This window comes from Corvus hawaiiensis, chromosome 8 (genome assembly GCF_020740725.1).
Source record: "Corvus hawaiiensis isolate bCorHaw1 chromosome 8, bCorHaw1.pri.cur, whole genome shotgun sequence".
NCBI classification, from domain to species: domain Eukaryota; kingdom Metazoa; phylum Chordata; class Aves; order Passeriformes; family Corvidae; genus Corvus; species Corvus hawaiiensis.
The window spans coordinates 15664304-15680386 of record NC_063220.1 but is presented as its reverse complement, the minus strand read 5'-3'; the positions used below and the strand labels follow the sequence as shown (position 1 = coordinate 15680386).

The 16083-nt window shown below is 34.5% G+C and overlaps 1 protein-coding gene across 8 annotated transcripts in view; it reads left to right on the top strand.

The window, feature by feature from the left end:
• The window catches only part of DNTT (DNA nucleotidylexotransferase), a 164406-nt gene that overhangs the window by 87681 nt on the left and 60642 nt on the right, over window positions 1-16083 (top strand). For all 8 annotated transcript variants that reach the window (XM_048310461.1, XM_048310460.1, XM_048310459.1 and 5 more), the window contains 4 exons: window positions 5342-5512; window positions 6848-6919; window positions 9655-9778; window positions 10939-11071. In XM_048310461.1, coding sequence (XP_048166418.1) covers window positions 5342-5512; window positions 6848-6919; window positions 9655-9778; window positions 10939-11071 — 500 coding nt within the window. The remainder of the gene's footprint in view (window positions 1-5341; window positions 5513-6847; window positions 6920-9654; window positions 9779-10938; window positions 11072-16083) is intronic.

The window sequence follows — 16083 nt, the reverse complement described above, 5'->3', positions numbered from 1 at the left end:
AACCAAAAAAACCAGACTGAACAAAAATGGGTAATTTCTTTTAGTTGGAAGTCACTTTAGTCAACACTAAACAACCTGTAGAGTTTGGCTTAAATTGCTTAATTCTTCTTGAAATAAACACCTGAAAATATTTATTTTCTCTCTCAGCCTAGACAAAGGCCATTCATATGCCAGATATCTCTTCCCACTGAAATGCAAAATTGAGATTTACAGTGAATAAAGAGAGAAGAAAATTATTAGAATGAAAGCTGCATTCTAAAACTTTGGTCAGTTTTGAATGGACATGAAACACTGGTGATGCTGATGTGATGAGCAGTAGGACCTGTCCTTTGTATTTGCAACTTACTGAATAAACAAGTAGAAAAGAGTGATTTAGAGGGAAACCAATTTAACTCAAAGTGCTGTTCTGACTATAATAGTTTTTCAAACACTTGCCTACTTTGTAGGATTTTTGGGTTTTTTAATCACAATTTGCTATTTTGGCAGATTGAAGTTACTTGTACAATAGTGTGTTAATATTTTTTAAATTTGTGCTGCAAGTGTGTTTGCAGACTCAAGTAAGACAGGGGTCTTTTTTATGAGAGATGCTGTACAAGCACATTGTTAAGAATTCAAGCCCTGGAGTGTTCACAGTCCTAATAGAGAGCAAATGAAAGATGCCAAGAGAAACAATGGCAGGGAGGTGTGAAGAAGCTTTCCAAGGTCTTGCAGCAGAGGAATTGTGAGTGTAGGCATGGCAATAAGACAAGTGCCCTCTCCATGAAGCTGTAATATTTTCTTTACAAAACAGATTAGATTTCAAATACGTTTTTTGGTGTGGTAATATTGGTGGTGTCTGTTCTAGCAGAGTCTTAAACTGAGTTTATTAAAGGCTGTTTTGCAAGTAGCAATGGAGCTGCTCTGACATCGTTGTTGAAATGAGCAGGATAGTATGAAATAGAGAATTAGTTTGTTTTGCTTTTCTGCATGACTTGTACTCTGATATTCATGCTGAATGTTATTGGGTCAGCTGTTCAGCAGACAGAAACCACCATGGTCTTATTATTATTATTTTTTTTTTCTGAGAATCATTCTCATACATTAGTTGAGAATCTTGCACTTTTTGTTGGTTTCACTTGTGTGATTTTTAGCATTTATAATATTTTAGTCTGCATTTTTGCATATGTAAGATGATTACTGGTAATTTGGTGTTGTTAATGATATCTTATTAGTTCTTAAATACCAGATATTAAATGAGATTCAAAATTCCTCTCTACATCTGGCACCTTTCTTATTTTTAACACAATTCAGCAAAATCTTAGAGTACTTTTGGACCTGACCTGCTGGAATCTGGAAGTGCATTTAAATCCCAAATTTTTCCATAGTCCAAGACTCACCAACAAACATTCCACAATTTCAGACATGGAAGTAAAATTTTCCATAACTGAAGAACTGAAATGTGGCCCAACTCTGTTTCACATTTAATTAGAGCAGACCCTGCAGAGTACTCTGAAGATCATGAAATTCCCATGTGCTGGAAGTCTCTGGAAATTTAGTTTCCTTTTATACTGGTACTTTTTAAACAGGTAACTGGAATATTTGTCTGATTGATAAAGTGGAGGCAAGGTGCTTCATGTAAGACATATAAAAGTTTAGAATAAATGGTCAATAACTTTCCTTTTTATATCACCATAAGTAGACTTCACCAGAGATCTATTACATTGTAAGATTTTTCTTAGATAATATTAGAGTTTTATATGTTTTTCCCCTCTACAATATTACTCAATATGAACTATACTGTTTAATAGACAGCAAGTCCATTTGCTGTCTTTTTTTTTTTAAATAAATATCTTATTAAAAAATGTCAAAAGCAGCTTTATGTTAAAAGACAGATCTGTAATTAGTTGCAGCATTTGCAGGCAATGTTTATTTTTGTACAGAGAATAATGAATATTCAATACTCTTTAATTGTTTATTTTAAACAGCTTAATGAGCTTCACAAAGGCAGGAAAACAGTGAAAAATGCAAACTAGAATCATAAAAATGCTTTGATTATATTTTCTCGTTTGCTATCAACAGCCTCTGGGTAAAATGCTCTGTGTGGTTGTATTTTTCGATAGTGATGGTGACACAGCTTTTCTGAAAACTGCCCTCCCACCAGTGGGAAGGGACTGACAGCTCTCTACAGCAGGGTTAGTGCTGGGTTATGCAGACACAATTATCACAATGGCTGATTATTCAGTGTAGAACACTTACCAGATGTGCATGTGAGAGACTGCCTTTTGGGAGTGAGAAAAAACATTCCTAGATTTTTTGAGCACTCTAATCAAGAAGATGGCTTTGCCAGTCTCTGCCATTATTAATGCATGCTGCTGAGCAGCTACTTTTGGGAACTGGGAATTTTTCTGGATATGTTTATCAGTATAGACTATTTTAACAAGAATGTAGCAATTATATCTTTTTATCTCTGCCCCTGATTAATGCTTTTAGTGTTAACTGGAGTAAGAAATTTTTTGCTGAACACTGCTTTCTTGAGTATTCCTGCACACAGATTATAAAGAGAGAAAAAGAAAGCAAAAGTAATCTTAATTTTTTGAGTTAAACTGTAAATCTCACTTGAAGCAACAGCATGTTCTATTGCATGGTAGGAAAGAATCTTTAAAGCTGATAAAGAATAAAAACTGTAAGAACTGGGGAGAACATCCAGAAAACCCCACAGCAGAGGAAACATCTGACTCCTTACCCCACTTATAAAATATATTTCCCCATTTGCTTTGCAGTACTGTCTATGTTGTGTTTTTTCTTTCTTATACAAACTGGGATGAATCCATGTTGCTCATGACCTCAAACTGGTAGTTTCACCTGTTTTCTGCATTACTTCTCTTTCTAAATGGAAATTATAATGTGCCTGTCTTTTACCAGAAATTGTGTAATTACATACAACATAATCTGTCAAGTAAATAAAGATCTTAAATGTGTGTGTGGGAAAAAAAGCAGTTGAATAAATCCAACAATTAGCTCCTGCAAGAGATTTAAAGACAGCTGTTAGGAAGCTAAGGCTTGTGCATTATTTTTCTAATAATTGGAGTTTTTGTTGCTGTTGTTGGGTTGGGTTTTTTTTGTTGTTGTTTTTTTGTTTTTCTTCCCCCCAAAGGAGCATTCTCTTTCCTCTTATTGATTCCTTATACCCAAAGGCTAGTTGAATGTAAATGATAGTTGAAACTTCCAGATCAGGCATGTTGCTAAACATCTGTCCTTCTCATGAGATCTTTCATGAAACGTTATGAAAATGAAATTTCACAGCCTTTACTAATGAGGGTAGCTGGTAAATGAATATGCAGCTAAGGGGAGGATTCTTAGAGTGAGACAGACAACAGGTGACTGATTCTTAGGGAGACCAAGGAGTAAAGTTATATTGGTCATATAGAATAAAGCAAATTTCCTGTAGCAAATCCTATTTTTATACATTTTAACATATCAGTGCAGGTAAAAAAAGGTGAAATGGTTTTGTTCAGCTAAGGTACCTATTTCTTCTAAAGAAATACTGACAAAACAATTAAGATATTTTTTTTTGTTAAGAGGAAAGTTTTGCAAATCCTAGGGTAAGTTAACACAATGTTTTCTTGAAGATATAGAGTTAAACCTTCATTTTGTTTCAATGAGACTATAATGTTTATTATCTAAACAACACACCATGTCAGATGGTCTGTTTTTCTAGAACTGACCAAACAATGAAATGTAATATGTAAATAATTGACATTCATTATGAAAGGTATATTTAATTTTAAGAAATTGTTCTATTTTAGTGAGCTAAATGATGGTAGTTCAAGTAAAATCTTGTTGTTGTTTAAATGAGTCTGCATCCATTCAATGCAGGGTGATAGATACTGTTTTCTATTCCACAGATGTAATAAAGAGCTGACTTCACTGGATTTGCTGTCATGTCAGTTAGTGGGGTTGGGACAGACTCTCCTGGAGATATTACACATGGAGAATTTAGGATGTACAAGGCCTGCTGGTTTTTACTGGCCTTTATCTTCCAATATAAAGCACACTTAAAAATCAAAGGAAAATCTAAAATTATTTTTCTTTAAACTATATAAACTCTGTATTCATTACAAATGAAATGAAATTTGAGACTGAACATGAACAGTGAGGGCAGGAAAAAGACACTTAATCTTTTTCCTTCCTACTGTCCGCTGCAGTCATTGCTCTGGTAAGCCATTTGCTGTCTCTTGATTTTACTCATATTTATTACAAAACCACTTCTGAACAGGCCTACAGCTCTGGGAAGTGGTAATTGCAGGCAGATGCACACTGACAGCCACTTCTCTGAGTTCTAGGAAAATATTCTGAATAGTAAAAGTTTCTTCTAGTAATGGTCCACTCTTAAGCATTTCTGAAGAAATCACTTAATTTTGCAGTCGTGAAATTTTTTGAGGTCTGTGCAAGATTTCATTCAGAACTTTTTTTTCCAGCTGCTAATCAACTAAAAACCTTCATAAGTTCTTTGGTTATTCACAAAATTACTTTGCAGCATTTGTTCTCTCTCAAAAGCTGGTATTCTACTGTGGCAAGCAGCAAAAGAATGCCTCTACACCACTGTGTGGTCTGTTCCCTGCATTTCATTTCTAAAATTTGCTACTATTAAGATACATATTTATATATATTCTGGGAGGGAAACAGATCTCAAAGCTGCATAAATTGCATATGGACTGTTTTAAAAAAACTCCTAACTGTATGGACGTTCTTCAGGTATTTTTGAGTGCAATGTTAAATAAACCAAATCATGGATAGCTGCAGAACCATAAAGGAAATGTGTTTCTATTTGCATAGGTTATACATCTGAAAAATGAGGAAAAAGAGAGTTTGTTCCCTAAATTACTAAATTAGAAGCATGGTTTCATGTTCAAAAAGATGAAGGTGGTTTCCAGTGTTGCCACAGTTTCCTATTTGGTTGTATCTGAAAATGCAGATGTTACATGCTGATCAGCTGGATTTCTTATGGTTGGGCATAATTCTAAAAATTATGGCTCTATTTCACATTGTTTTATTAGATCTGCACAGAATACAGAAGGCATATCTCACAAAAGGTTTTCAAGTTAGGCTCTGCTACTGATCAAAATATTTTCATCTATTTTGTCTCTAAAATTTGTCTCTAAAATACCATTTTTATGATACTGGGAAAACGTCAAGTTATTAGAAAATTAGTCTGCTTTTCTTTTTATGAACTCTATCTTTTCACTCTAAAAAACTAATTCTTGAATTATCATACAAAGTAACCTTTTTTTGGAGCATACTGAATATTTTAAGCTTTTATTAAACTTCAACTTTTTTTTTTCTATACCTCGCCCTGTCCCAGGATGCCTTTGAGGTAATGGCTGAAAATTATGAGTTCAAAGAAAGTGAAATATTCTGCCTGGAATTTTTAAGGGCAGCTTCTTTGCTGAAATCTCTTCCATTTCCAGTAACGAGAATGAAAGATATACAAGGGTTGCCCTGCATGGGAGACCAAGTCAGAGATATCATTGAGGTAATGTACTTCTGAATTATCTGACAATAGATTCTTTTACAGATCTACATTGACAGGTCACAGAGAGGAGCACTGGTATCTGTGTGTATGTACACAACCTTCTGTATTTCCTGTAATAACAATGTGCTATCCTTGTTTCTAAGAATGGAATGGTTTCTGGAAACCTCTTGTAGTAACACAAGGCTCTGTCATGGAAACTCCACTCTTAGGAATGAGGGGAACAAGTGAGTAAATACAGAGGAATAAATAAAGCAGTATCAGCTTTGCATGTAATTTTTAAGGGCTCACTCTGATTTGGATGCAACCGGTTAAGTGTTAATAGTTTTGTTCATGTGACTTCTGCCCTTGGCAACATCACTTTGCTCACCCGAATGCTTTATTAGAAATACTATTTTTTGCAAAAGTGGTAAATATTTTAGTACTCTAATGTTAAGTCTTACCTTGCTATGTTATAGCAAGTTATATATAGTTATAGCAGAGACTTTTATCCAGGTGATGGATGAACTCTACATTCTTACAGGAACTTGGAGTTCCTTTTTTTTTTTTTTTTTTTTTTTTTTTTAGTTCTTAGCCTTTTCAGGACTCACATCTCTGGGTGCTGTTATTCCAGCAGGCAACTGATCAGGGGTCTCAGCTGAGTGTTAGAGGGGTCATTGCTAAGTGTTGTTCTTGGCTCTGGCTCCTTGTTTGCCCCATTCCTCCAGTTAAGAATGTAACCCCTGAAGTGCCTTTAGTACCTTCTACCTGGGGGGTTGGAATTGCAGTCATGATCCCACAGAAAACAGGATGGTTTTTTTGGGTTATATTTGGTTTTCTTTGTTAGTTTTGTTTATATTTTTTATCAGAAAGACTAGAAGTAGTGAAGTAGTGTACACTCTGCAAAAAATGTATTTGTTCTTACAACGGTCTTACTTTTGGGAATAGAAAACTCAACTAAATAATGAAATCTAGTTTTCCGGACAAGTCATTGATAGCTTATGATAAATAACTGCTTTCTGGCTGTGACTTCATGGGTAAATAAGTACTGTGAAATATATTCCATGGTCCCGGTTTCTACTTCATCCTTGAGTAAATTTGTGAGTGAGTAGTACTGTGAATTTATTCTGTGGTTCCAGTTTCTCCTTCATCCTTCAGTAATTTTCTGTCTTTAAAAGGGTTGCAGAAGTTGATCCTAAGAGAATAAAACCATATGCTTGCTAAGGGTTCTGTTTATTGATTGATAAATATTGATAAAACTTGATTTTAGATTACTTTACTAAATCTTATAATTGTGGTAAGATCTTACAAATTGATTTTTAAATTTATTTTTTATAAGTAATATTTTTCTTTGTTTAGGAGATTATTGAAGAAGGAGAGAGTTCTAGAGTTAGAGAAGTGTTAAATGATGAGCGATACAAGGCATTTAAGGTAAATCCTTTGAGTTTTGTTGCTGTTGTTTAAAATTGTCTTCCCTTTTGTAGAACGTGGACAAACTCATCAATTTTATTATAAAGGAACAATCAATATCAAGTACAAAGAAAGATATGGAGATCAAGAAACTGTGATAAGGAATAATGTGAAATTATTTTCTATTTTTAATTAATGTGATGTATACCTAGTTGCTCTTAAGTGATGTAATGCATCCTCTTTGCTGTAAGTTTAATGCAATCCTGAGTTTATTTCTGTCTCAGCTGATTATTGTTTTAACACTACATTTCATTCTGGAATTAAAAAAATACCAGGTGAAGAAGATGACTCAGATCTATTGTAATTCTCTTTTGTGTGAGGCAGAAGGAGGGCTGGAGCTGTTTCTTCCTTAGGGAGATTGTAGAGTCATAGTCACACTACTTCATAGTTGCAGGGAATCTAAACTGCATAAATACTGCAGTTCCCATTTCCAAAACATTAATTGAATTCTGCATTAGAAACATATAAGATGAACAAATATTTTTTCAATTTTATCTGCATTTTTGATCACTATAAATACACTGTTTCTGTCTTCAGAAAAATTAAAACAGAGTAAGATGGGACTGTTTAATGGTACTGTTTAATGGGACTGTTTAATTCTCCATGGCATCACTCAGTTTTACTTCAGGTATCCAAAGGTTCTTCCATTCTCTCTGACCTACAACACAGGTATGGAAGGATGTTCAGTGGCAGCTGTTGATGCCATCTATAGCAATATTCAAAAGGAGGTGTAGCATGTTCACGTGTACAGCAGGATTCAAGGAGCAGACTTGCTTATTAATGCATGATTGCATTACAGCATGGTTGAGGAACAGCTATTAAATCTTACAGTTCAGGGTTTAAGAAAATCTCTTGAAGATTAGAATAGAACCTATCAGGGGACAAATTATCTCAAATATGCTTTATGCCTCATTTCACATGCAAAATTGCAACAAACTTACATGACTCTCTTGTTAGCTGAGCACGTCTCAACATTTTGGCTAAATTAGCTGTAACCAGTTGTTTCCACCAATTTTTTATGAGATTCTAAGAAGAATCTCATATTAGTGAATTCCTAGATTTTACTGTTTGTCATAGTCCTGGTGCCTGCTGCTTCACTTATGATTTAAAAGATCACTTCTGGCCCCAGGACCATGGTTATCAAATTAAGTTATAGTCAATGTTTAAGATGTAGGGACATGAATGCCTCCTTATGGAAGTGGGTGCTGCAGAGAGTGAGTTCACAGAATTCATTTCACCAGCTGAAAAGAAGCAGTGCCCCCACACACAACTGAAGAAATGGGCTCCCTGTTACTTGTGCTGCACAGCTGACAGCATCTCTAGCATCTATAAATATGTTAAATAACAATGGGTCTTAGTATGGAAAGAAAAAAACCACTGTGCACCCTAAAAATTTGGGTGCACAGAATCCATTTTCTTTAGTTCTCTATCCCAGTGTTAATTAAATCTCTTAGAATTGTTTAAAACCCAGTAATAGACCCTTTTGAAAATATTTCTGCACCAGTAAAAACATTAAAAAGATAACAAGCTAAGTATTTAAAAAATCACATCCTTTTATAAGCACACATGATTGAGACAAAGAATAGGTAATTTCACCCATTATATACAAAATCTGGGGCAATTCCTATTTAATATTATCCATTATTTTAATTTTTCTCTTTTCTAATCTTAATTATTTCCAATGAATTAATATCTTCACAAAACCACAAAATAAAGCTATCATGGTTGGAATTCAGAGGTTGTAGATTCAATGGAGAACAGCAGTTATTCATGTCTTACACAGGTACTCACTGAATTCCATAAAAGTACAAATAAAGTCTGGAGAGCTTCGGTATTGACTAACTGAACTTAAAGAGCATGCATTTAAGCAAGCATGAAAGTTCTCCCTCTTGCTTTCATATCACTGTTCATCTGAGATATCGATCCATTGAATAATGCTTACAACAGCGACATTTTTGCTGTAGATTTTTTCACAGGTAATAAGCTATTGAACATTACTTTGGAATAAATGGAATATAACCACCAAAAAATTTCTGGTAGACTGGTAGATTTTGGTTTGTTTTAGGTTGTTTTTTGTGTGTGTGTTTTTTGGTTTTTTGGGGGATATATGTGTGGTTTTTTGTTTGTTTGTTCTGTTTTTATTTTTTGTTTGTTTTTTGTTGTTTTTGCCTTTCCCCCCCCTTTTTTTGTTTGCTTGTTTGTTTGGTTTTTTGCTCTTTTGTTTTGAGAGCTGGCAGTGCATATAACACAAAGCTGTAATGTCAGTCAAATTATGAAGATAATCTTGTGATATCTCTTATTCTATCAGGTCAGTGTCAGGGAATCGAGCTACCTAATGTTGCTGTTTGCATTTCTATTAATAAATGGAGTAAAAATAAAGGCTACTACCCTTGTATCAAACCTTAGTTAAAAGTGTACATTTTGGTAAATTACATTAAGGTGCTGGGACTACTACTGTATTGTTTAGATCTCATGATAATGAGAACTGTCCATGTATAAAACCAGTTCTCTATTCAATGTAGTTATGCAAAGAAGGGAAGCTGAATTTGTATATTTTTATTATGCTATTTATCTTCAATGTAGGATTAACTCTGCCCATTACTTTCCTTGTGAAACCTTGTTGTTACCTACTTATTTTTAATTCACTGCTCCTTTAGAAAACAACACTGAAATGTGTATTTTCCTACCGACTTTAGCAATTTACTTCCGTCTTTGGAGTGGGAGTGAAGACATCTGAGAAATGGTACAGAATGGGTTTGCGAACTGTGGAAGAGGTAAAAGCTGACAAGACCCTGAAGCTGTCAAAAATGCAGAAAGCAGGTAAGGTGAAAGTGTCATAAAAACTTCTATCTCAGTGCTCTAAGAACTGGAAAACAGAAGCACAGGGGAAGGCAAAGTTCATTTATACATCTGTTCTCTTGCTGCAGTGTTGTGTCAATACTGAATTATTGGGTGAAAATAGTACTTGGACCAGCTGAGCTCCTAATTAAAAATAATGTCATAATGTCATTCAAAACATAGGAATATGCATATTTTTAAATTGCTTGCACGGATACCAAATGAAATCTCTTATACATGAAAATATTAATGGTTCATTATTGCACAGGTTGTGAAAAAATTACAAAATTGGGAAAACCCAGAATTAGTTTTCAGAGGAGATCTGTCTCCCTCAAGGCAGCCCTACTTTAGTGATAGATCTAGACTTGTAATAAAGTACTTATATAATTCTTTCCATAATCCTAGCACATCTTCGCTTTAAAGTGTTAAACATGGTTATTTGAATAATGTTGCTTCCCCACAGATTCTGTGTGTGCACTGTTTTCTTAAATAAGTGAACTAATTTAAACAAAGGAGTTAGTTATATTAAGGAAAACATATTCTATAATATGACACTAAAACAATGTAACTTTATTTTTGCATTAAATCCATGTGCTTTATATCACCTCAGAATCCCTTGAAATTCATGTGCTTTGTATCACCTCAGAATCCCTTGGATCAGCTTTCTTATATTTATGCTCCTTTGTCCTTTTTTCTTTTACATGTCATATTCAAGTGTGAAGCAAGCTGCCATACTGGGTTCTTTTGACATAACCTCTGTGATCAGAAATAAGATAGCTGGGGTATTTCACATACTTCTGAGCCCTGTACTTGTGTAGAACACCATTATTTTGGGAAGTCTGTCTTTTTGAATCCAAAAATGTCATTGATGGGAGCTGGTAGGGAAGTCAGAGTAATTTATAAATATTCAGGTCCTCAGATAGTGGAGCAATTACTGTGACTGATATATTGACAAATTACATGACAAATTATAATGGCAAAAATATATATAAACTCTGAGGGCAAAGATGAGGGAAGAAAGAGGCTGTCTCTGGCCTGTGATCCCTTGCACCCACACCACCTGTGATTTGGGCCTTGAATAATGCTGTGTAGATTTTGATATTTCTGTGGAGTGATCAGCACTTTTTGCCTTTGATTTCCAGGGTTTCTCTACTATGAGGACCTTGTTAGCTGTGTATCTAAGGCAGAAGCAGATGCAGTAAGCTTGATTGTCAAGAATGCTGTGTGCACATTTCTACCGGATGCTTTAGTTACCATAACTGGTGGTTTCAGGAGGTGAGTGAAAACAAATGAGGTCACTTGTCTGCTTTATTCAGGTACATTAAAAAGAAGATGTTTGTGTCTTGGAAAAATCAAAGAAGCTTGGTGGGAAAGTATCAGTGTTTGTTTTCAACTTTTTTTTTTTTTTTTTGCGGGTTTGTTGGTTGGCTTGTTTTTTTTTCAAACAGGAGAGCAATTTTATGATGGTCTTGGGCTATGTGTTTTGTTACTGCAGATGGTTAGTTTTACTGGATCTGAATTCCCAAGGCTGAGACTATTCTAAGGCCATGTTTGAAGGAAAGACACAATAAATAGGCTTAAGGCAGTCTTGGTTTGGTTTTTTTTGGGGGGGTGGCTGTGTGTTTGTTTAAGGAGATCTTAGTTACATGAGTTTGAAATGTGCTGAGGCAGTTTGTAGTGTTAGAAGTATACTTGGAATAAACAGTTACTAAAATGACTATAAAGCACTGGATAAATTAAATATACACTAACCTCTGTATAGATGGGATGATCTCAGTATTCCTTTCCTGGCTGATTTTTTTTCCTAATAATTTTGATTTTGGTCTGCAAAACCAAACCACAAAGCTGTTGCTTGGAACAATTTATTCTTTCAGCACTTAACTGAGAGCTTTCTTACAGCCACACAGCACAGTACTGAGACTGGGAATAGTCTTCAGGAGTTCTGCTTTCCTTGCTCTATTCTCAGTCCCCCATTATGTCCTTCTCATTCTACATGTGATGTTCTTAAACCAAAAAGTCCCTCGTCAGCACCTAAGCTCTTGCTGCTTCATTTGTTACTTCATAACATTTTGACTATATTTTGAAAATAAAAATATCTTCCAAAAATACTTAAAGTATTCTTATAGAACTCAAAAGATACATTTCTGTAACTCTCATGCACCTAAAACTGGTAGGAGAGAAAAAGACAGAAGAATATTAATAAGTAATGTATTACCTGTTTTATTTTGTAAGCCTAGATAGGTCACAGACTCAGTCCAGTGCTAAGTTAAGACCTTATATAATTATAATTTCTACATTACAGTTATTATGCTGAATGCTTTTATCATCTTTTAATTTAATGATGTTTATAATTATTCCTTGTATGTCCCATATTTATTGTAAGAATGTTTGCATCCTCCAGCTACATAATTTCTATAAAACTGTCTGGTCAATAAGAACCATTAAGCTTCAGTAGGAACCCTGACTAGAAATTTCAGAACAAGATAAAATTTTATGTTCAAAACCTCAAGTGTCATCATTCAATGAGTCTTTAGGAGACATGTGATGGCACTCTCCCCACTGATGCAAATCAGTCAGGGACCCTGTGTAATTGGTAACCTGGATGTAAATGATTACACATGCCTAGATGGGTCAGAGCCTTACAGGTTATTTACTGAAAAGTCCCAGTTCTTCTAATATAACGTATTTGTGAGCTTTGTTGAATACTATTTGCAAAGTTTGAATCTCACAAATCTAATATAAGCCTTTCGTCTTGCTTATTCTTGTGGGGAGATATGATAGTCATTCTCTTTCTTACTAAGAATAAGCTTTAGTATCTCTAATTGTGTATCAAGCCAGAAGAGAAATCATTTAAGTATCTATTGATGCCTACTAGTGGGTAATTCTGTATACTAATTACATGCCTTTAAATGTACAGGAATATATTAAGCTGTAAGTTTCAATATGTCAATCCCAAATGATGTTTTTCCAGCCCATGGAAAATAAATGCTGCAGTGTAGGATTTGCAGATAACTTGATGGATTGAGGTACCTCTTTCAGGCACCTATATTTTAATTGTTGAGTTGCAATAGGGTTGGTTATATCTGTTCTGTTTTGCCTTTCTCTTATAGAGGCAGTATTCTTCAGTAAGATGTTTGTGTAAGTTAAGTAGCTCACGGTTTTCAATTACCAAATTACTTTTCGTTCTTTTCATCATTATATATTTTAATAAAATAGGCAAATTGTATCATTTAAACAATTCCCTTATACTACGCCTTGTACTGCTAACATAAGAGGAAAAATAGCTCATGATTGGTCTGAATAATATATTGATTCCCCAAGATCCAGATTTGTCTTGGTTTGTATTTCAGTTTGATAACTTGGAAAAAGTGAACAGTTGATTGTTTTCCTCCAGTTTTTTGATTGGAGAGTTGTAAGTCATGAGTCTCATAAATCTTACTACGCAGGAGAACTGGATGAATTACAATGAGCGGAACTTCCATACAGCTATGGCGATTCAGTAGAGATGAAAGTTACATTATTTTCCCCAGATCTATTATGTACATACATGGATGGATATATTTAATATATCACCAAATATTTTCCTTTAAATTCCTGACATGTCAAGGAAACAGATGATGTAAAAATTGTTTTAATAAAAATTAAGAAGCATAGTATAAAGTTAAAATTAGTAAGTTTTGTTTTGTTTTATTTTAAATCCCAGCAAACTTCTTTGTGGACTTTTCTTTGGTTTGATTCAGCTTGTAGCACTAATCTTCTGTATGGCTTCTTTTTCTAGTCTTGTAAAGAGTAAAAGAATCACGATGGTAACCCTTCATATCTTCCTAATTTGAAATAATTCAGGAGCAGAAATTAATAAATTAATGAAGTCTGGATGAGTTTATCCCCCTTGCTCTGCTACAGGAACACTTGGCTAACCACCTGTAAAAAACATTCCTCAAATTTCATTTAATATAGCTTGAATTGAAAGGTCGGGAGAGTTTTTCTTTTTTTTCGTCCTCTTCCAACATTTATCTGGGTCATTTTGAAACAGAAATTGCAACATGGAAATGCATGGAAATACAGAAGTAGAGCAATTGTAGTTATGAAATAAATAAGATACACCCACATGGTGTGGAATGTATTTCATTGTCTATTCAGGGAAGGGGTCAGGGAGGGTGACTGCAGAGAAGGAAGAACCAAAGGTGCTGATAGTGCAGTATAAATCATACCACAGACAATGTTATTCGGAAGCCTGAATTTGCCATGCCAAGTCTGTTTGAATTGGCATGGTATTATTTTCAATGCTCAGCCTTTCTTATTTTGAGATTTAAGTTAATAAGACAAATTCTGAGGTGGGGAATAGCACCTCATAAGATAAAAACCACTGAGGGTGAAGTTTCCCTTCCTACATAAACAGAGGCCCTGGGATGGGGAGAAAAAACCCCTTATTCTAATAAGCAACATCCCTGATTAATAATACGCTTGTCCCAGATATAGCCAAGGCAGGAGTGTAGTTTAGGCTAATGTGTGTAATCACTTGTAAATGCATTAAAGTGTGGAACTGACAACTTTGTTTCCTGGATATTAAAAGAGCAAGTTTTAGTCTATGAAGAGAATGAAGGAGATTTATGTAGTAATAGCATTATCTCGTCTTGTGTATATCACTGCATGCTACAGAAATTTTTATTCCTATTAGCAGTGTGTTAATACTATTAATAGTAATATTAGCATTGTTGTAGGGCTGTTAGCAATCACAAGTAGACAAATAACTTTGCAGTAGGTTTCATGGCAGTGAAACTGGAGGAGTTTTTCCCTTTTTCCTGTAGTTCCATGTTAGTATATGGCTTCAGAACAACTTCTAGAAAAGGTTGCCATGCACTGGAGCATTATGATGATACTCTGTAAGATCCTGGGTTTTAGTGAACTTGATTTAGCTGCTGATACTTGGTTTTGCCACAAGATGTGATCTAGATTGAGGGTTTCATAAGAGCAAAAATTCTTGGAGGAAGCACTCTATACTATATGTAGTTTATGGTTTCAATCTCTTTACTGGTTATTCATATCTCAATACATATACCCACAAGCCCCAAATTTGGCTGAAGAAGTTCAGGAAGGGATCTGGAATAAGAATTACATACAGTAATAACAATATTTTATATATATATATATATATATATATAAGAACTGTATTTTCAGGATGGCTTTCTGTGTGCTTTATCCATATAATTCACAAATTACTTACAAATTACATTTCATTTTTATTGTGTTGCATGTAGCACACTCAGTTGTGGTTAGCTCTGCAGCAGTAGAATTGTATCTCTATGATGTAAGGACAAGGTTACTATATCATTAATATGCACTTATTTTTTAGAAAATTATCTAGTCGTCCTCTTGGTATTATGATTTCACTTCTCACTGTCTCAAATATTTACTTAGACACACTTTTGTTGGCTTCTCCTACCTTAGCCTTTAGAGAAAGTGAAGTAGACTAAGGAGACACTTTTAGGTAATTTTTCATATTGCAGTTCTTAAGAAGTTGTTCAAGTGTCTTGGGCATTGCATCATGAAGAGTAACTAGTGTCTCTTGTCTTTTATTTATCTTTGTGGGAGATTAATTTTTCCATGCTGTATCAGTCTTCAGGGAAGTTCTTTCCAGACTTTCTTATTGTTAATTCTGTCCTAACATGAACCTAATTGTAGATCACTATCTCCTTGCTTGAATTTTATATTATCTTTTAGAAATCAGGATTTGATGCTCTGTAACACTTGTAGATAAGAATTGTTAATAAAAAAGCAATGAAGAGAACAAAGGACAGGGTCAGTGTTTTTGTCAGGCACCACCGCCATACTTTTGTATATTACAATGCAAAAAATTCATTCCTGTGTGCAGTGACATTTCCTACAAGGCAAAGGGATGCATAAAGTAATGACATGGTACAGGACTCTGGTCTTTCCTGTTCTGTACCAAGAAAATAATTTAAAGATATCACTTCTTTCAGTCTTGGAGATAAAATAAGATGAAATAGCTGAGACAAAGAAACGCTTTGAGAGATTATTTTACAGGTTCATGCAGCGATAAATAACCAAGGTTATTGTGACACCTTTGTTTCAGAAATAAGACTTCTATATGGCATCTGAAATCACATTTATCTAACTGTGTTGGCACATGCTCATAAATGAGAGACAGTGAGATTGAATGTTTGAAGAATATTATGCTTTCCAAGCTTTTGGAATATGTGCAGGACTTTGTGGTTTATTTAACTGAACTTGTCATGTGGTTTCTGGCTGAACTTCTTGATAAATCA